We start from the raw sequence: 21,497 nt of genomic DNA, 5'->3' as shown, positions 1-21,497 counted from the left end.
ACACATGAGTGCAGGCAGCATGGTGTTCTTATACATGTGCAGGGTGGCCTTCACTGCAATGGTAGTATAACAATCTCGTGCTTGATAATCAACAGCAGGGTGCACTCATCCACAGACAATAGAAGACTAAACACATTGGATCAGACATCAAAAAGTCTAAACACATGGGATGCAACAAGGCTGTGTTTCCTAGAATCTTCTTCTTCCTCCTGTACGGTCACTAATCTTTTACCTAGATGTTATGAAAACTCATTTCCTCTCATTGGGCCTGTAACCTTTCCACTCAGCTTTAATGAAACTTAATGAAACTTGCTTTGACATTCTTCATGCAGATGCAGTATTTAGCTGCTGGCTATCACTTCACACTTACCAAACAGCTATGAAAGCAATATTAATCTCCTCAAATGAAAAAAACAACAACATATTTTTGGTGACAAATGTAAAAACAATGTAAAAATAATAGTTTTAAAAACTGCTGTTGGCTTCAGCTTGTGTATTAAACAGCAGAGCCCAAATGATATAGTGGTTGGCCGATAATATCGACTGAAAATCGACTGTCACAGATATACTGATATCTGCATATATGTTGTCCGATATTCACGGACATGAAAACTTTCTTTTTCATGTTTTGTTTTTTTTCAGAACATAATACAAAAGTTTCCAACAGACACAACGTCTAAATTGTTTCAGGCCTGGACTTTGGGCAGGCAAATGGAGTCTGTTCTTGTCTCTCTCCTATGTACCTACTTCATGAAATAAATTTGCAATGAGTTGTTTTGTCATAAAACATAACACAGCAGAAAAAAAAGCTTTGAATTAATCAAGAAACTGAGTCATCACATCCACTGTCTACAGCACCCTCAGCACTGTGTGCAGCACATGCAGCAGAGCTCATCACACTTGAACCAACGGTGGTGGTGCGGAGTCGAGCAGTGTCTTTATAGAAAGTTGCAAACTAGTTGGTGAAATTCATTGCTGGAGAAGAATAAACAATGACCTCATCACTTTCCCTTTTTAATTTAACTCTTACATGCACATGAACCTCGTCATCAGCCAGGAAGAACTGAAGAAGTCTTTTGGATGCAAAACAGCTTTAAAGGCCTAAAAAATTGCTATCGGCCCAAAAGAAATCCAGTATGGGTCAGCTCTAGTAAATTGGTCAGGTATTTTTACTTTTCTTTTTTTTCAGGAGCAGGTGAGGAACCAAATGCAAATCATTTAAATGGCACCAGAACTGCTCTGTTTAAAAAGTTACATTAAAAAAATGCACATTAAAGCCAGTTTTATTTTCTCTGTCTGCTGGAAGCTTCTTTTTAGATTATTATTTTAAACTCTAAGCTTCAAAATTATTCTTTAAAGTCACAAATGCATACATCATAGATATAAGATGTATTTTGACTACTGAGTGGAAAACTTTTCTTACACTAATGGGATACTTATGGATCAACAGATTAAATCAATTCGTTTTTTGTGGCTCAAAACTATAATTTTATTGTTTTAACATTGCAGGTTTCTTCCCGTCATCACAACCAGCTAATCTCCGGCTGCAGGTCACAGTTAACCCAGATTTCACTGATCCTACCTGTCAGCCAGCAGCGTCTCACCGGAGCGACACTATGCGTCAAACCGCAGCGCCAGAAACGCGCAAACAAACCCCGCTCAGACATACCTGAACACCGGGGCTGCTACATGCCGATTACTTCCAGTAACACCGACCAAAAATATAAACGGTTTCCCCAGGGCTCCTCCACGGAAGTCTCAAACCCGGCAGCGGCGCTCGTATCCGGTGTTGGTGACCGCTGTATGGCGCTCGGAGCGCAGCGGGAGTCTCCGGAACAACAGCCGCTGCCGGGAGGGACGGAGGCTGGGTTCAGGTCGACGGGGAGCCACCGGGAGCCTCCCCCCCACCACCGAGGCTTCGTCCAGGTCGAGGCTCTGGTTTGGAGGGAGTCCTGTGTGTCTGCTGCCAAACTGAGCAGACAGTTTCCCTCCTGACGTCAAACGAGGTGGACTTTCCCCGCCCAGGACTCGTGCGCTCCCCGGGAACGCCTACCGGAGGACCGAGCTGCTCCAGACAGCAGAGTCTGCTCAGGTGGAGGAGCAGCCACAGCCTTGACTGTTGCTTGAACTATAAATAAATGCCCTGCATTGAAGTATCAGCAAAATAAAGCGGCTGCAGACAGTAAGGTATCAAAATTACCTGCATTTATTGTCCCCAATAGAAATAGAAATATGAATTTAATGTAAAAGATGCAGGGGATCATGGCCCAGAGGAAAATCTTATCTCATCAGTCTTTAAAAAAATAAAAAATATTAATACTTGCTATTTATGCATAAGATTAACTTTATTTTCAAATTTCCATGCTGCTTTTGACTCTTTTTTTTCATACAGAAATTATTATTATTATTTTTTATTATTTTAATCTAGTCCTGCCCTTACTGGGTTAACCTTTCAGACACAGTGATTTTATTTATTATTATATTATTTATTTTACAGCTGGTTACCTATTATGTTACTGTATTGCGGTGGATGATGCTGGACCCAATTCATCATAAATGTAGGCCGGAGTATTTACAATAGAATCTGTCCATTTGGGGCTTCCAATGATACTTTCACATAATACAAAAAAGTACGTGTGGATAATTCTCCATGTGTTTCTCATGCAAACAGTAAAAAGAAAAAAAAAGTTTGTACGTGTATGTTCATATAAAAAACAAAGAAAAAAAAGAAAAAGTCAAACTTCACAAATGTTTGTTCTTCTTCTGTATTTTCTGTAATATAGGCTAACCTATATAGACCTCAAACTATAATCTACATGGATTTATTTTTGTAAGGAGGTTTGTGTTTTGTAAGTACAGCTGGCAAATAAATGAAGTATCGTAAAAAGTATCATATTTCCCTCTAGAAAATTCTGGAATAAAAGTGCAAGGTATGGAAAAACTTTGTATGTACATTAATTAGCCACTTTCCACCCCCTGAATAATACAATAAAACTTTTTCATATAAGGATAGGAAACTATTTTGATAGACTTAAATTCAAACGATCATATCGCATTCTGAGGATACATTAGAGGAAATATAACATTTCCTCTTGGATTGAGTAGAGACAGGCTGCTGTTCAATAATTAAAGACAGTCTCAATCGTTTAGTGTTTCACCTGTGACAAAGGAGCAAAGCCAGATTTGGCTTTGGTCCCATTTAATCTTCTGCTTCTTTTTTCCATGAGCAGGATATATAGTCTGTGCAGCTCCTACCAGCATCATGTATTTAAAAAAAAAACAACTGAGTAATGTTGACTTGAGAGTCTAAACTGTAGTCCGTTGAGTTGAGAAATTTCAGCTGTATAATTAAGAGTTAGTCAATCAACCCTGGTAACGTGGCACATTTATCAAACATGCACTGATGATACATTTGGAAACATCAGCAGGGAAAGGGAGACATCTAGTAAGACATATTCTTTATTTAAACAATGACTGACAAATGTACAAAACAGCAGTCGATAATAAATGAGGTCTGGTTTGCAGGATTGGTGTCTGTACAATAAGTGAAGAAAAGGCAGCTCAGCAAAAATTGTGCATCTTGGCTTTAAAACTCAACAATGACAGCAACATTTTGTAAACATCGAACAAGGCTCAAGGCAACCATAGACGCAGACAACCAACAACTGATGAAGAAAACAAAAAAAATGACTAGTGTTCCTGTTAGATCTGGAAATCACAGAGCAAATGTGCATCTAGTGTTGACAGAGCGAGCGTACAGTACTGAGATAGTCTCGCTGAACCTCCACCTTAATTAAAATAACATCACCGCCATCAAAAGTGCAAAGCGAATCATAAGTTTCCATTCACTGAGGAAAAAAAGGAGAAAAAGCACACAAAACCAGGTGATAAGGACGAGGCATGCCATTGTTTGGTTTGGTCCATTTATGGTCCAGAATTTGATCAGTAAAATGTGTTAAATATGTGATTTAAAAAAAAAAATAAAAAAAAGACATTCAGCAATATCTTCGTACACCAGAAAAAAATAATTCACAAGAGGATGATTCATAATGATTACAACAGACAAACTTTCAAATTTGAGTCACTGATTCAACAATTTTTATTGGAAAAATTGGTTTTAAACCCCGGCTTTGTTCCCAGGCTTTTTGCAAAATTTAAATTTTTTGCAAAATTTTATTGCGGGTTTTTTTTTTTTTAATTATTTTTGTTTCCTTTTCCCCGATTAAACCAAAAAGTAAAAGTATCTACAATAGTGTACTTCATGTGACACAAGGCTCATTAAAAAGGAAATCCAATGCCGCTGTCTAAGAAAAGAGTGGAAAAAGAATCCAGCTGTGGGAGCTGACAGTAGCACCCAACAGAAATCTAAACCCGCTGCTCCTCTGATGTCCTCCCAGCAGACAGTGTGCAGCTCTACAAACATCCTGGCACCTGATGCCTCTCCACAAGCTTTGGAACGAGTGAACCCCCCGGCAACACGTCAGGGGTCTGGGGACGTCTACATGGCAACATCCTGTGGACATCGGAGATTTCCTTTGAGGCAGTTCAGTGCTGCAGTCCTTTTTTTTTTTCTTCTCCCTCCACAGGGTTGGGAGCAGGTGCTCTGTAGTCCCCAGGTGTGGTTGCATCACTGCGGTGCTGCTGTTCGATTGGCCAAAGCAAAGTTCTGCTGGAGAACCACCAGAGAGCTGCGGAGCTGTGAGGAGAAGAAGAACTGACTCAGCAGCTTGAACACCTGCTTTAGGCTTTTAAAAAGGTGGAGGTATGCATTGGTGTGATGGATTCGTGCTGGTTGTAAAACAGGAAACAACACTTATGTCTTGTTCAGACTCATTATTAAATTACACATACGAACATACTATATAGCAGTGACGTGCTGTCAGGGAAAAAAATATCTATATATAATGAGAAAAAAAGCAAATGGTCCTATTTATCCAATGATTTGTACTATAAAGTAATTTTTTCCATTTAGCGACACCAATTTTGATTCTTTTTTTTAATTCAAAAATCACTGAATTTGCACAATTTCCCATTTAAATATTGGGTGGGACAGCCTGCTGTTGCCACCTGAAGGATCTGTCATTTGTATACTGTCATGTACGAGGCAATACTTGGACGACTGCCCACCTACATTTGTTCTTTAACTGCACAGAAAATGCTGATCTTTGCCGTCTCCGTTCACAAGATCATTTGATGCTTTCTGTTCCATATGTCCGTAATGCATTGGGTAAAAACTCTGCACCTGTTGCATGGAATATGTTGCAGAACAACTGGAAACTAACCGAGTTAATCTCATTGAGTGCTTTTAAATCCAAACTGCGAGTTCCTGAGGCCCACTCCACAACATGCACTTGTTTTTCATAACTTGCTTGTAATTTTTTTTTTATTTTATTTTATTTTGATTGTTTTAATAATGTTTTAACTGTAATTTTGTAACTGTGTTTTGTATTTGCTGCTGCCTATCTCGGCCAGGACTCCCTTGCAAAAGAGGTTGTTAATCTCAATGGGATTTCTCCTTGTTAAATAAAGGTTAGTAAACAAAAATAAATAAAATGCTTAGAAGAGAAGCGAGCTGAGCCTCACCTTGAATTGCACAATCCCTCGCTACCTGCACTGGCTGCCATGCAAGGAGAGTGTGTTGCTGTCTGTATGTCACCAATAACAGGTTAAAAACAAATTTAATATATGACCTGAATTTCCATAGTTTAGCTGATGTATATAATGTACAGTGTTTTGTTTTTTTTGTCACTGACTGTATGTGTGTGACGTGTTTTGTGTGTTGAGCGATCATAAAACAGCTGAGAAGAGGTTCTAGGTGAGGCAAGCAGTTCTCTCGCCTCATGGCAGGGGGCGCTCTTGATCCCAGATGTTCTTCTGGTGACTCTGCAGCTACAGGCTAAGTGACAGCAAGCTTACAAAAAAGTAACAGATATTTTTGTCCAGAAGGAGCCATGGACTTTATTTATAAGTAAAGATATGACCGCAATAACGTTTTCTTTTGTTGTTTTGGTTTTTTTAATGAAATGTACGTTTAGTGGGTTACAGTTTGTATGTGTAAAGAATGCAGATATGAAACATAACCCATAAACTGCTGCCAATCTAATGGCACATAAGTTACTCTGTAGAGTGCATATATTTGTAAATCTGATTCTGATGAAGTCAGTGCCTCACCAGCCATGAACCTCACCTTAATTAGTCTGTGTATTATCTTTATATACTTCTATGTATTATTTTGGACATATGTTCCTATGTATTTCTATTATTATTTTGTTTATTCTTGTTGTGTGTCTTTATTGTTGTTGTTATTTATTCTATTTTTACTTGAGACTGGAATGCTTGTTTTTGATATTTTATTGTCTGGACCCCAAGAAGACTAGCTGACGTCTTGGCGTCAATGGGGATCCTTTTAAGTAAACAAACAAACAAATAAACCTCACGTCACTGCTACAGCATGCTGGAAAAAGATGTAGTTTGTCCCAATACATAGAATGTCAAAAATACCCGGATGTCCTACAACCTTCAGTTGGAGTTAGCTGTATGCAAGCCAGCATATTTTTCAGGCCATTCTGACCCACAATCCTCTACACGGTTACATCACTTACACAACGGTGTCTCATGCAAGTATAAACACGCTCGAGCCTCCAAGAATGCACAAACAGATGACAGCTCATTTCACACTGCAGACTGTGACAGATTTATGAGCGAGACAGTCAAAGTCTCAGGCACAGTATTGTGACCAAGTAGTATGTCTCAGTTGTGTGCATGCAGCAGTATGTGCTTTGTGAGGGCAGCTGTAGGACATAACAGATGAAGTGTGCGACTTGTAAAGCAGCCTTTGTGTGGAGGGCATAATTAGAGATTCCATATCTCTTTCATTCCTCGTGCTATAAATATGCATACTGGAAATTAGCACCGTCTTTGCTCGACTCTGAAACATTGGTGTTTTTTATGTATTTCTATTTCCTGCATTCGTTTGTTATCTTTTGTCCTTGTTCCTCGTGTGACACAATAAAGTTAACCTTGAACTTATTTCTAATCTAATTTGCAGTCGACTTCAACACAGTCATCCTTTCAAAGAGCACAATTAGATAAGAAAAGCTGACATCGCTCTCATGTTAGATGTGGAGCTCAGCTCAGACTAGAAACAGTCCAAAGGGAATAAACCCGCCTCGTAATGCTCACTAATTAACAAGTTATGTGTCATTTGCTTAATCTGTACATGCAGCCAAGTGTAAAACATCCATTTTCCTGTTTGCATTTAAGAATAGCATTAATCAGGGCTGAACAAATTTAGATGCACATATGATTTGCAGGTTTTACAGTAAAGCTTCAGTTCAATATTCACTGTGTAACAGATTTAAAACATGATGGAGCATTACCACATGAGATACCATCAAAATATGAACCGTTTTATTGTCTAAAGCAAGGATAAGGACTTGGTAGCTTCCAACATGGACTTATTCTTTCGCATATTGTTCCAACATAATATAATTATCGCAAATACTGTGAATGCTAAGCTAAATACATAAAGAAAAAAATGTGATCTTTCTATAAACAGTCTCTGACACAGTAAATGTGTAGAGCAGGTTATTATTACCCAGGATCAAAGATGCTGAACAATGCATCCTAAATCGCTGCCAATTGCAATTTGAATTTGATTTTGATATTGATTTGTTCAGCCCTTGTATCAATTAGCATCTACCTAATAAGTCTATTTCCTGATTTAACCTGCTCAACCTAAAGTCTAAAAAGAGTTGTTCGACTTACTGGGTGTGCATTCTGTACAATGAGAAACCCGTAAACCAGGAGCAAACTATAAAACTAAACGCTAACTGTGAAAAGACAGAGCATAGTACATTTAACAACTGACCTCTGACCATTCAAGTCCCAGAAATCAGATATTACAACTGCTCAGAGGCCTAATCGATTTAAAGTGCACCACTTCTACAATCACGGCCAAATTTGATTTACAGTCAGACTTTCTGTCGTGCATTTCCAGCTTAAACGACCTACCTGTTCTAAAAGGTTAATGGAGTCCTGCAGCACAGTTTTCAGCATGTGCATCTCCTCTCTGGTTCTGTACGCCGGTGCCTGTTGGGGACCATACTCGGGGGCCAAACTGTCACACAACAGAGAAGGAGAGAAACTGTTCATATGTGCACATTAACATATTTACTTTTGCTACGTGAAGGCAGCAGAAACAGAGAACAAAGTGAAGAAAACATACGAAGGCGGCTGATGTAAGATGTCACTTATATAAGCACATTCACTGAAGCAGACAAACAGGCAGTTTCAGCACCGTGAGTCATTAACACAAGAGCTCTCTCTGTCGTATGTGGGCTGTTCAAAATAAAAAATAAAAAAAAAGTGTGGAGAAAAACATACCCCTTCCCCCTGTCCACCCACATCAAGACTTCTGCTTTCTGGGTGATCATGGCAACCACGTATACAGCAGCTAAGCACGAACAATACACAGAAATAAGCAGGTTGTGGAGTAGCAGCAGAAAGTTATCTGACCTGGCCTGGCTCCTCTCCCTCAGCCGGTGCTTTGTGGTCAGATACATGCGGTGGGCTACGTCCTCCATGGCCCACAGCTTAAAAAACAGGCCCAGATTCAGCATCGCCAGAATCAGCAAACTGAGAAAGACAGGAAACACCGAGTTTAAACTGACTGCTGGAGATAGCAGAAAAGGGAAGGCAGAGGTTTAGATGAACTTTGTAGACACCAGAAACTACAACATTTAAATGTAATTATTTGCTTTCTTGCCAAAGCAGTAGCTTGAGAGTACAATTTTTTTTTTTACATTCCGTAGACACAGTACAAACCACAACATTGCACAAACGTGTTTCCCAACTTACATCACACTCATCCCGGCCACTATCGTAGTCATGTTCCATCTGTAGGGGCCTTTCATTTCTATGGGGCCTGAAATAACACAGGGCAGATCAATACATGACAGATTTATAAAATCATGCTGCAGTTTGAAAACACAACCAACGGCTGCAGATGAAAGCTTTAGTTAACTTTTTTTTTGGGTTCCTACAGATTTCCTCTCAGTGACATTGGTGTTTTGCAACAGTCCTGAGATATAAACAATGTGCTTTTCTGGGTGTGTAACCTAATATGACAGTGACATAACTCCACCTACTGTGATTTTCTAGCAATTTAAACAGCTCTGACAATTTCTTCTTGCTGTCGAAGCACAGCAGCAGCTGTGACAAATACAGAGCAAGTCAGCCTGGAAGCATTGTGTAAAATCTATATGTCTGCCATATTACAATGAAAACAGTAGACAATCAACTCATTTAAACACACAGGCATTACTAAAAATTTGTATATATGAATATGAGTAACATCAGGCACAACTATTTACAGGAATGCAAATTTTCTACCTTTGGAGGATATTTTAATCAGAATCTAATTTAACATTATTGAGACTGACCAGAACTAAATTTCAAAACCATACATTTACCTTTCATCAATATTTACAGGATCTGTACAAACTCAAAACAAACATAAATAATAAAAATACATTTTTTTTTAAAAACCCTCTATTCAGGGTTCCAGATTAACTTTTTCACTGGTAGCACCGGTGCGACCCACTTTCTCATTTTGTTGCACCTCCCACCTGGTCAAAGGGAAAACATATGACTTTCTGAACGCTATGATTTACTGATGCTCCCTAAACGCCCCACATAGCAGGCTGCGGTAGCTGCTGTCTGGTGGCTGTGGTTTGCTCTGACAGGTGTGTGACCAAAATGACTTTAAAAATAATAATCTAGGCCATTCTCATGTCAGATTTGTCTGAGGTTAAACCCAGATATATATATATTCTACACGCGGTCTTTTCTATGAGCGGAAAAACAGCAAATGCAGGCGCGCTCTGTTTTTCATGAGAAGACCTCATTTGTAAGTGTAAATACCACAGGACACCAAAGTCATGAAAGTTCTGCTTTCCACCACTGTGGTCCACACAGCAGCTTCCTGTGCCGGTTACAGCGACACTAATACAGCTTCATGATCATCGTGCTCATCAATTCACATTCTCAAAAAGAAGGTCGCAAATGCAGTCTGGAGCTATTTAGAAAAAAACTTGGCTCTTCTCGATTTCTGCTCAGCAAGCTTCTCTTTTACTTTTTGGTTGAAGTCACTCATCTCTGTGAGCAGCCTTTTCTCCATTGACACATGGACAATGCATTAAGCCGTCATGAGAGTAGCTGTCAGCTAATAGAAGAGCGACGGGAAAGGCCGTGTGACTGTTAGATATGTATTTAATGTATGTCAAAGGACAGTTTTAATATCCAACCACAGAAGACAAAAGCAAATAAAGACTAAATTAATTGGCTTGCAGCAAAAGTGGACGGGTCTGGGACGCACCGAGCTGTGCCCCATGAGAAATACTGTAGCTGCCAATCAGAGTCTGTGCCGAGGTCACATGATCACAAAAAGTTTTTCGAGCTACATACACACTCAGGTGGCCGCACCCCGCATCCAGGAAGTATAAATTAGTAAACACGCAGTGCAGACTAATTATGAATCTGTTAATAATACAAATATTGTTAATATGGCAAAAGAAAATGAATGGTATTACTATTTTTTTAATCATTTTGTTATAGTTAAGTCAAATTTAATATTGTGTTTGATAACTACTTTTAATCTGGTCATTAGTAGTGGGGCGGCCCTGTATCAACGAGCCGCCACTGGTTATTACACTGATGCTCAAATCTCAGCTATGTAGCCTTTATGTTACTGCTTTTCTTTTTTTTTTTTTTTGAAGACCCACATTTTAGCTTGAAATGTGTTTACTTGACTTTTTGATGAGAGATAAAGAAATTGATGCTGAAGCCAGGAGTAAATGAGCTTAGCTTAGCATTAAGGCTAAAAGTCTGCAAGTAACTAAATCCATGTGTTCTTAGATTCACTATTTAACATGTCACATCTTGTTAAATTCGTACAGCAGCAAAGTGTAAGAACTACAAATGGTTTCCAAATAGGGCATTACGTCCACAACTATTTGTTGGCCTGCCAGAGTGACTTCCTATTGTGTACTTTTTTCTTCTTTTTTTTTTTTTACAGACCAAGCAATAAAGGATGTGGCATGTGAAGTTCACAAATAGTGCATTTCTATTTTGTAACAACCTAGTTTTTCCCCTCTGCCCCCAGGCATGCAAAGCCTCCTGGTTGTAGTTTCACATTTAACATATTTACAGAAATAACAGGAATATCTATTTTCTCTACAAACTCTCTGCAAGAAAGTGAAGATGTGAAAACATCAATCTATTCCTTTAAAGCCATCATTTGAAGCAGTCAGTACCCATGTTGCTGTCTCGGTGCTGTTCAGGGTCCTGGCCGTACTGCTTGCTGGGCTTTATGTGCTCCGGTAGAGTTCGGCTGTAAGTCCGCCTCCTCCTCCGGAGTCCACCAATCTTCCCCAACTCTCCCCCTCCTTGGTTGATCTCTGCTTCCTCCTCCAGAAGTTCTGCCTCTGTATAGTGTCATCACAGGGCCATGAACAAATATAGGGCAGAAACGGGTGAGTTAACAGCAAAAACACCATGTTCTAGTGACAGTTGTGGTAAAAGAAACATCTGCTTCATGGGCAACTAAACAGAAATTAGAAATGTCTATGGTTGTTCAGGTTTCATATATAAACTAATACCAATTTGAAACCAATAAAAAAGGAAAAAAAGTGTTTTAATATTACCCTCAAACTCAAGACGTTTTTACACCTGTTTGTGTCTCTCAGGTGAATACCCAATAAAGCTGTTCTCATTTACATATTTTTCTGTTTCTGTTGTCAGACGTCAGAACAAGCACAAAATATCAACTGAAATAGTAACTACATGTTAACGGGAAGTCACTTGAGTCATTTCCAAGCAGCTGCTCTGCACTGCTAAGCCGTTATTAAAACCACAATGTCATCTGACAAACTCACCAAATGCATGAGTTGAAGACTATGCAGTGAGTTTGGGGATATTTCCATGTAAAATGATCAGAGAGAAAGTTATCGGCAATAGGAAGTCCTGGTCTCACACACTCCCTCGCATCTACATCGGATGCTGTGCGGTCAAACGCTTTGCAATAAGATGCAGAGAGGGTCTTCTTACTGAAGGAGGCGTGGACAGGAGCAGCTCGACTGTATTTATAGTTACAGACACGTAAACAGCCAGTTTAAAACACAGCTAAAGCCAGGAGTCATGGTAGAATGAACCATCTTTGCAGTGTTTCGAGCTGGTAGATTCTTTAATTTGCTGAACAGGGACATGATATAGGGGTTTTAAAAGAGCCGACAACAGTGACTTCAGTCTAAAACAGGCTGGCAGTGTTGCCCTTTACATTCCCTTCCTCCCTCTCGTGGCAGTAATATGATTAACTGCTGCAGAGCCGATGCGTGTTGTAGCAACTAGTTCATATCAGATCAGCGATAAAAAATGAATCACAAGCTAAGGGCAGAAGACAAGGAAGTGCTTTCCTCTGCCTCCACAGCGCACAGACGAGGCTTTCTACTCACCCAGCTGTCTGAAATAATCCTCTATTCCACTCCAGGAGTTTTTGGTAATAAAGGACTTGATCAGGCCCCATGGCTGCTTCTTGTACTTCACATCAGTGTAAACCCTGGCAGCACAAGAGCAGCGTTACATTTTAAGGCAAACAGAATGAATATAAAAGTCAACAGAAAAATTGATATAATAACGCTTTACCTTAGGCGGCACTTCCGCTTCGAGTTACTTTTGATGCTGTAGTGGTTCTGAGTGTAGAAGTAGTCGTGGTAGGGGACGTCATGAGTATACACCTCTGAGTCAACAAGGTAATGTCCATCCCTGGATTCTTTGTACAGCGTCTGCAGCATAATTCAAGTACAAATAGCCTTTGAGCCATAATTCACACAAAAACATATTTGTTCACCCATTCAAGTGTGAACAGCAAATACACGCAGATGTAAACACACCTGGTGCTCCGTAGCAGTGGAGAACTTCCCGATCAGGGGGTTGCTGATGGTTATTGTGTAGTTCAGACTCCGCTTCATGTTTCCAGACGCGTCTTTTTGCCAAGGAGTAAAGCTGGCATCTGATAAACACAAAAGGCAACGTTGAATATTGCACACCAGAGATTTTATCAGCTAGAAGTGATGAATAATTTGTGGCTGACAAAGAACAGAAAGACTTACTGGTTATCTTGCGGACGTTCATGAACCTGCGGATGAAGCCGGAGTCGGTGAAGAGCAGCTCAAACATTTTGGTAGCGCTGATGTGGAAAACCTTGTTCAGATACAGCCGACCCGGCACCTGGGAAGGCCCGACTCGCTCCTCCACTGATGAGGTAAAAAAAAAAAAGGGGGTAGATGAAAATGTTAAACCACAAAAATGCAAAACAGAGATGCTCTCAGAGTTGTGTCCTGTTACCTTCCTCGATGCTTTCTGAGCCACTCTGCTCGGACGCGCCGTTCTCGTTGGCGTTGAGGTCCAGAGAAAGCGTGGAGCGCTTGGAGACCCGTTCGGGGGCGAGGCGGTCCAGCGAGGGGACAGGACTGCGCCGCTGAGACGGGGTGCTACGAGAGTCGTCCTGCAGGAAGGACAAACCGCTATAAAATGATCCAAACATGCACAAATCACTGCAATGTTAGAAAAATGCTGTTTTGAATACCATGTTGGCTGAGGTCTGTGAGCCGATAGGAGAAGGCAGGTCCTCTCCCTGGGGCGTGGAGGCCTCTAGGGGTCCCTGCTCCATCCCGGGGAGGCGAAGGATGGGGGGACGCTCTAGTCTGCCTGGAGCGTCATCACCTCCAGGCCTCGTTGTCAGGCTGCAGAGAAACAAGCAGGTGATGAGACGTTCTAAAACTTTAAATCATGTGTGGGGTGCAGATGCTCACCTGTTCTGCATGCTGGATTCTGCTGTCATCTGTAAGCTCTCCATTTCCTCATGGCTCAGACCCAAATCAGACCCATAATGCTGTTTAACCATCTGCCATAACTCCACGCTGGTAAGAGGCTGAAAGAAGAGGAATCATAAACCACAAGGCTTGTTTGAAATCTGCACAAGTCTCCTATTTCACAATAAGATTCTCTTTGGAACCATATTGTGAAAGTAAGCCAATTCAAAATCCTCAAGCAGGTAACCTGGAAACACGTCCACAGCCTTATCTCCATGGGTGACAAACAACCTTACTGTCACCCTCCACTGCTTACTTATCTTACATTTCTGTTTTAACCCTTGAAAGCCGGTTCAAGCTTAGAACCAGCACCAAAAATAAGACAAAACTCAATTAGCACATGACTAGGCTGAAGGTGTCCTGAGGAAACAAGCAGGACATTCAGGTTTTTACACAATGCAGGTCCACAAAAACAATCTCCAAGTGGAGGAAACCGATTTTTAAAAATGTGTTATTTTAGGCCTATTTAGTTCCACGGGATTTTTCTTGGCAACACGTGAGCGCACAGCGTTTCATCTAAGACCGAGAGAAAGTTAAAAGTTCTGGCCACCCAGGATTTACTTACATGTTAGAGGATATGTCCCAGCAGCTGTGAGCTTCAACTGGCTGTCAAACACTGCGATCTGGAACCTGGACGCACCGCGCAACTCACATTCAGGAAGTCCTGTATGAGAGCGAGTCCAGCTGCGTAATGACGCACCGCCCAGATTCACGCCGATTAAAAAAGGTAAGTAAAAGGTCGTTCTACCTGTCGGCAGTCCGGTTCACCGACAGTTCACACGGAGAAGCTGCTTTGTTTAGATGCGATTCGACTGAAAACGGTTTCAGCTCCGACGCAAAAGCGGAGCGTCAAGTGCGCAGAGAGGCAGCTCGTCAATGCAAATGAGCCCTCGTGGCCACACCTGGAGAGGTCGTTGAACTTTACGTGTATTTTTTTAGGCAGGTGTTTATGCTCCAGATCCCTGCAGAGCCACCCGCTGTGGGAAGGCTGCCATGGTGCCTATGTGCCAAAATAGTCGAGCAGCTCCAGCAGCTATAGGCGGAGATCAAATGAAAAGGTTGAAGTCCAAACTGACAGTCGTTTATCATCATCATCAGCGCTGACAGAGAAGGAAAGCACGCGGCTGCTGCTGGGTTTTCATCCAAATACAGGTCATTTTAGTGGTGAATTATGTTCTGTGCTCTGTATCAGGGTAATATTGTCTATATATTTATAGTTGTTTTTTTATTTCAGTGCAAAGATGTGACAGAAACATCAAGTGTCATCATTCTCCTGCTCATCTATTGACACGTGGCTTCAATATATCAACTTAAAACATTTTTGAAGCTTTAATCTTCAAGATTTTCATGAAATTCACACACATTCTGTGATTAACTCAAAATAAACAGTTACCATTGTCCGTCATGCCTTACCTGGATTTTGGTAAACCTTGAAACAATCAGTTTCTCAAAAAAAATAAAAAGATATCAGGAGCTGTCCAGAGTTTCTTTTCATATTTCAAAATGACTGCTTTCAGGATCCACTCATGCACTGACATTTCAGATGGCTGCATGCCTTCCTCTCCAGCTGACCTGCTTTCAGTCATTACTCTTTCAAATCTTGGTACTACAAGCCAACAATGCTTAAATTTGCAAATACATTTTTAAAACGTTTTCAGCAAATGCTCTTCAGCTGACATCTTTTTAATCTCAAACTGACAGCATGAAGTATTTAAACTGCTGTCACCACTTAGCTGAAGTTTCATTTATCATTTAGTTTCAAGTGCTTTCAGTTGTTTCCATAATGAACATTCATTTTCTAGACTTAATTTTAACATGAGATTATTGCATTTGTTCACTTTTTAATGTTCAATGGACTGACATTTTAGCTGCTATACGTCATTTTACAGTTTGCATATTTTCAATTTGTTCTCTTTAATTGCTTTCAGTCCCGACACACTAATGGACACTTTAACTGTTTGCATTTTCAAAATTTTCAACAACTACACTTACATTTTGAAAGCTGTCACCTTTTCCACAAACCTTTCAAGTGCTTCAACTCTCATTAAACACATCACGTGCAATTACAGTTTAGTATATTTTACCTGTATGCAGGGTTTGCATGAGCACTTTTTAGCACACGTGATTGATTCTGTGGTTGCTTCGGAAAATGTGGCTGCTCTGGTGGATTTTTCTTGTGTTTACTTTCACTGCAGACTACAAACAAGTGGGTTAAAAGTGAAACCTGAGTTTAAGTGGGTTCATTTTTAACCATACACTGTAAAACAAATACTGTAAAAATCTGGTAATATTTTGGCGACAAAGAAATACTGTGAAATAACATAAAATAACCATAATTAAAAAATAATAATTTCCAAGCATAAATTTACATTATACTCTGTGTATGATTATATATTTTTTTTGGTAACTGATCATCAGTGCTTACAGATACCATAGACTGATGAAAACACATTAATTCAGCATTTCTCTTATTTAACAAACAAATCGATGTAAAATTACAGAACCATTTGTTTTTCTGGTTGTATCATTAATTTTATCAAATTTTAGAAATATAATTGCAGTACTAAACTTGTTCCTAGTTTCATCTGTTAAATATAAAAGAAATATTTGTGAAATTGAAACTTTCTGTTTATTCAGTTACGGATTTAAAATGTTACCTAACATGAGATGTGTGAATTCACTGTTTTTGCAATTTTATTAATATTTTGTGCGTTTTGAAAATACCGAAGAAAAAGAAAATCTGTAAAATGAAAAAAGGAAAAAACTACTGATTTTTTTTTTTTTTTTTTTTTACAGTGTATGTAAAGTCCAAATAGGGACCCTCAGTATTTGGAATAATAAACAAAAGTGTGTGTCTGTTGGACTTGTGAGCAAACCCTGCTGTTGTATGTCATGCAGATCTTTACCCTACGTGCAATACAGCAGAGCAGCACTGATAACCTCAATGTGAGACGGTCTGTGGCCGAGGCAGCGGAACGTGTACTCTGGACTGATGAGATAAGTGTTGCGAATAAACAGGTTAAAGCCACAGACCTGCTGCTGTTTTGGGAGGATTCATGGTGCAGCAGTGAAGGTTTAGAGTAACAGAAAAGTCTATGCTGTTGTTTGTGACTGATGTGAAATGATCCTGTGGGAAGATCTTTAATTTACATGTGTGACAAAGGTTTAAAAGAGGGACGACTGAGTGATAGTTACCCCTACATGGAGCATGAACATTGTACCGAGGAGTGAAGTTTGGCAAACGTGTGTTCGGTGGTAACACCAAGTGAGGGGAGCTGGGCCTTACCTTGTCCATCAGTGTGTTTTGCCAGATTCGGAAAACACCCTGGTAGCTTTTCTCTCTTGCTGAGAAGGAAGTGAAGAAGAACTGCGAGTGAAAATACAAAAAGAGATTGATTTGTAGTGATCAGACGTGAAAGAGGTTCTTAATTGGTGCTCTTCGACACAAATACCTTCTCTGTACTCGTGTGGATCTGGATGGAGTTGGGAATCAGCCGAGCCATTTTCTCCCTCGTCATATTTGTGACGTCTTTAAGAGTCAGTGTGATCTGCAAAAAAAAAAAAAAAAGGAAAAGGTTACGGTGCACGCTTTCCAAAGAAAGCTTTCACAGAAATCTCACTGTCAGGTCTCCCTGCACACTGGAGCTCTTTTGCATTGTAACAATCAGCCCTGCTTGCGTTATAATACGGTTGACTGAAGGACCCACAAGTGTAGCAATTAGTGCATCTGTTGTTTTACCTGTTAATGTCTAAGCTGTCTTTGTAATTGTTGCACACAATTGCAAAGTCCATCCATCCATTATCTATACACTGCTTAATCCTCACTGGGGTCACAGGTGCTGGAGTCTATCCCAGCTGACTTAGGGTGAAGGCAGAGAACACCCTGGACAGGTCACCAGTCTATTACAGGGCTACACTTAGAGACAGACAACCAAGCACACTCACATTCACACCTACGGACAATTTAGAATCACCAATTAACCTTTTTGGACGTGAGAACCCGGAGAGAACCCACGCTGCACGGGGAGAACATGCAAAACTCCCCACAGAAAGATCCTGGGTGCCCCCACTGGGACACTAACCAGCGACCTTTTTGCTGTGAGGCAACAGTGCTACCAGCTGCACCACCTTGCAGCCAACAATTGCAAAGTGTTGCATGTAAAAGGTTATGCCAGGAAGCCCTCACTACCAGGCAACAAATGTAACTCAGAAATGCAAGATTTTTTAAATTAAAAACTGTGGATTTTCCCTTTACAACATGGCCCATGTGTGTTCTACCCTGTTAAACACTGAACTATCCTTTTTAAGGGAATCACTGTGGCACACAAATTCTTCATAATACATTTGACTGTGTTGTCATTTTAGATTTTCTATAAAATAGCGTATTATCAGCCAATATGAAAATACAATCTTATACTACATTTGTGCATTTTGCTGTTCCTCCTGCAGTGTACATCCTCCCCTTCCCCTCCCTACAGTCTTCTTACCTTTGTACCCCGAAACACATTGCTGTAGAAACAGATCCAGCTCTGTGAGAGGTAGAGGCGTCCCTGAAGGAGTATGTCCCGCTGAAGGGCGCATGGATAGTCTGAGGAAAAATAAAAGCACATATGGCTGCTGAAAAAAGTAAAACACCCTGACAAATAAGTGTGTAACAAGTGTGATTTAACAACTTTTCTTTCACGCATAATTGGAAAGAATAATTGAAACTGCGATTTTCCATAGGGCACAATTTTTACTTTTTTTTTTTTTTCTTTTAGGAGAATAGACGTGGTTTATCAAAAATGACTCAAATAAGGCTCCTGGTACTCGTTTGATTTGCTACACAGGTGCTTTTCTTGCTTTAATAAAGTTTAAATATTGCAGAGAAAAGCTCTACAGCTGATTTTCATGGAGAAAAGTGAGCACAGACACTCATGAAATTTTAACTTGAACAACCTGGCTGAGGACTGTTCTCTCTCTACCTTCAGAGCCTGGATAAAACGATTACATAAGATGTACTTTAGTTTTCTTTTTGAACCTATTCAACGACACAGACTCCATTCCATTCGCCACTCCAAGATCCATTACTGCAGTAACCGTGTCGTGGTTAACTGAAAAGCTGCTTATTTTAATGGAATGCAAAAATGTTTGGTTCCAAAATACGACAGCTGCATTTTGTTGAGTTACAGAGCGAAGTGGATTTAATGGTCCTGTTTGTGTTCTGCAGCAGAATACTGATGCTTCAGACAGGAAGATACAGAATATACAAGTGATGTGAAAAACCAATGATTCAGCCTTCAAATCTACATTTGGGTCGTCTTGGGGTAAATTACAAGAAGTCAACAGGATGTGGGGATGTTTTTTTTCTTCATCTGAGATTTTTGAGAATCACAATTTACAAACACCTCAACATTATTGCTCATCATTATTGAGTGAGGTTGGGTTATTTGAGACATGACTCACTGTGAGGGTTTTTTTTCTATGTATTTTTATGTTTAAATTTATTATCTTTTATGTATTATTCTATTATATATTAATTCATGTATTCTTTATATATTTCTATGTAATATCTTCTATGTATTTTTCTATGTATTTCTATTATTATTTCAATTATTTTTGTTGTGTGTTTTTGTTTTTTGTTATATTTTTACTTGAGTCTGTCGTGCTTGTTTTTGATATTTTACTGTCTGGACTCCAGGAAGACTAGCTGACATCTTGGCGTCAACTAATGGGGATCCTTTTAAATAAACAAATAAACAGTGGGTAGCTTGTACGAGGATCAACTGCCTGTAAGGATTTCATAAATAGCCCTTTCCTCCCTGAACAGTACAAGATTCCGAATGACACAATCTCTAACATGAAATCAGCAAAAGAAATGCAACATTTTCAGGTTTTCTTAATGAAACTCACCCACTATGAGTCTCTCGGATTCGGGCACCTCTTTGAACAACTTCCTGAACTCCTCAAACCTTTGTTTGTAGGTGGCCACAGGAGTTTGAGGTGCCGCCAGACACTGTGCCTGATAGTCAGAGCTCTGAGGGGTGACATGAGGACATTACTGACACAGAAATGTTAATGCAGGACTTGGAAAGTTAATGTACATTCATGCAAAAAACAAGATTAAAATATAATCTGTGCAAAACTGCCAATTCTGATCAGAAGTTAAACAATGGAGAGATGGAATAATAAACATCTCTAGTGAGTCTGAGCAGATGATAAACATCATTGTTAGCCTTTTGGGCTTTGCATCAGAGATGTTACAGTAATCCCACTTGTGTAAAGGTGGAAATATGGTGTCATGAAGCTGAGCCACAAGAGGGCAGTGAAAGATGTTCAAGTTCACGATTAAAACAGGATACATGCATGCTCAATGTTCAGTTTCTTGGAGCATCAGGAGCTTTATAGCAACAAGGACAAAGGGGGTGTTTAGTTTGTAGTCTGTCTTACATCTTCATCCTCAGAGGACCACCTGAAATCCGCCAGTGATGTGGTGTCATCTGTAATGTCATCACTGCCCACTCCTGACCGGTTGGATACCTGGTCCATTTGCTCTGACACACTGCTCACACAGAAACACATGCTGGGATCATTTCAGCTGTCCAAACTTCACTTTAAACATAAATCTAATTGTCAAAATTTCACATCTTTACTGGTGTCAAAAGCAGAAACAGGAGGAAACAAATAGCTCTTGTGAGAGTCTAAGTTTAAGAACCTGATTGAAATGTCAAACAGGGAGATCCAGCAGCACCACAAGGTAAGGCATTATGGCTGCAGCAGAACTGGTTTGACTGGGAAACTTCAGAGGACGTGTGATTGTGCCAGAGAACAGAAACCTAAATGCACTCGTCATTATCCTTCTAGAAACCTGGAGCAGATTGCGAGGTTAAAATGTGTCGTTAAAAGAACAGATTTAATCATTACGCGAAACTTTTTTAGGCGGACAGCGACCCCTTCTCTTTATTTCTGTTGGTAGTTACATTAAGTTGAGTGGTAGGAACTATTATCTGATATGGAGTCCTGTCAAACAAACCAAAGTTGATAACATCATTTGTTTCAAAAGCTGCAGGCTGTTATCAAGCGCGCGTCTAAATACCTGATTTTTACGCACGGCGCCAAAAGCGCATGAGCGACTTTAATCTACACATCTCCACATGCGGCTTAACTGACGTAAGAGGGGGTGAAAAAAAAGACTCTTGTCAGTCACTTACCTGACACGGAGTGGACCCAGGGTTCCTGATTCGTCTACGACCGAGTTAAAATTAATAAATAAATAGATAAATAAAAGCCAAAACAACAGCCCGTCGTCCCGCACGGCTCACACGCTCTGCTGATGAGTTAAATGTGCGCTTTGCAGGTGCATCTCATTTGGCCAAGGGAGCATACCTTAAGGGAGTCGTCACCTCATTTGTGACGCTCATTGGCCTTCACATAACTAGTTAAAGGCTCCAAAATGACCTCTCCCTTCAGTGTCTTCCAGGGGACACGTTGGTTCCAATTACAGCCAAATGAGCCTGCTGAGTCCCGTCATTAAAAAATGATTTTAAACTACTTTCATTGGTTAATTGCACTAAATTTAGCTCATTG

The 21,497-nt window shown here is 40.1% G+C and overlaps 1 protein-coding gene across 3 annotated transcripts; it reads right to left on the bottom strand.

The window, feature by feature from the left end:
* Positions 1-4,191: 4,191 nt before the first annotated feature.
* Positions 4,192-21,187, bottom strand: gramd1c (GRAM domain containing 1c). 3 transcript variants are annotated; one of them, XM_008303641.1, is made up of 18 exons: positions 21,122-21,187; positions 20,361-20,472; positions 19,824-19,947; positions 18,419-18,519; positions 17,384-17,479; positions 17,218-17,298; positions 13,872-13,990; positions 13,646-13,802; positions 13,405-13,564; positions 13,170-13,313; positions 12,951-13,069; positions 12,703-12,842; positions 12,513-12,616; positions 11,316-11,486; positions 8,860-8,926; positions 8,518-8,637; positions 8,014-8,119; positions 4,192-4,696 (listed from the first exon to the last, which is right to left on the bottom strand). In XM_008303641.1, exons 2-18 carry the CDS (start codon positions 20,457-20,459, stop codon positions 4,628-4,630), a joined length of 1,977 nt encoding a protein of 658 aa, XP_008301863.1. In that variant the 5' UTR covers positions 20,460-20,472; positions 21,122-21,187; the 3' UTR covers positions 4,192-4,627. The 3 variants fall into 3 exon arrangements, with proteins under 3 accessions (XP_008301863.1, XP_008301862.1, XP_008301864.1); XM_008303640.1 differs by lacking the exon at positions 21,122-21,187 and having other exon boundaries at positions 20,361-20,559; XM_008303642.1 differs by lacking the exons at positions 17,218-17,298; positions 17,384-17,479; positions 18,419-18,519; ... (1 more) ...; positions 20,361-20,472; positions 21,122-21,187 and adding an exon at positions 14,497-14,643.
* Between the last annotated feature and the right edge of the window lie 310 nt (positions 21,188-21,497).

Source organism: Stegastes partitus, unplaced genomic scaffold (assembly GCF_000690725.1).
Source record: "Stegastes partitus isolate 25-593 unplaced genomic scaffold, Stegastes_partitus-1.0.2 Scaffold2046, whole genome shotgun sequence".
Classification (NCBI taxonomy): Eukaryota; Metazoa; Chordata; class Actinopteri; family Pomacentridae; genus Stegastes; species Stegastes partitus.
The sequence above is the reverse complement of the archived record's forward strand: the minus strand, read 5'-3'. Positions and strand labels throughout refer to the sequence as shown.

What these genes read in the sequence shown, in the direction of transcription:
- gramd1c (XM_008303640.1), bottom strand. Translation starts at nt 20,492, where the DNA reads ATGTGTTTCTGTGTGAGCAGTGTGTCAGAGCAAATGGACCAGGTATCC. An exon ending in CACAGACCTCAGCCAACATG is followed by an intron (nt 13,565 to 13,645) that starts GTATTCAAAACA and finishes TCCTTCCTGCAG; the next exon opens with GACGACTCTCGTAGCACCCC. An exon ending in GAACGTCCGCAAGATAACCA is followed by an intron (nt 13,070 to 13,169) that starts GTAAGTCTTTCT and finishes TGTGTTTATCAG; the next exon opens with ATGCCAGCTTTACTCCTTGG.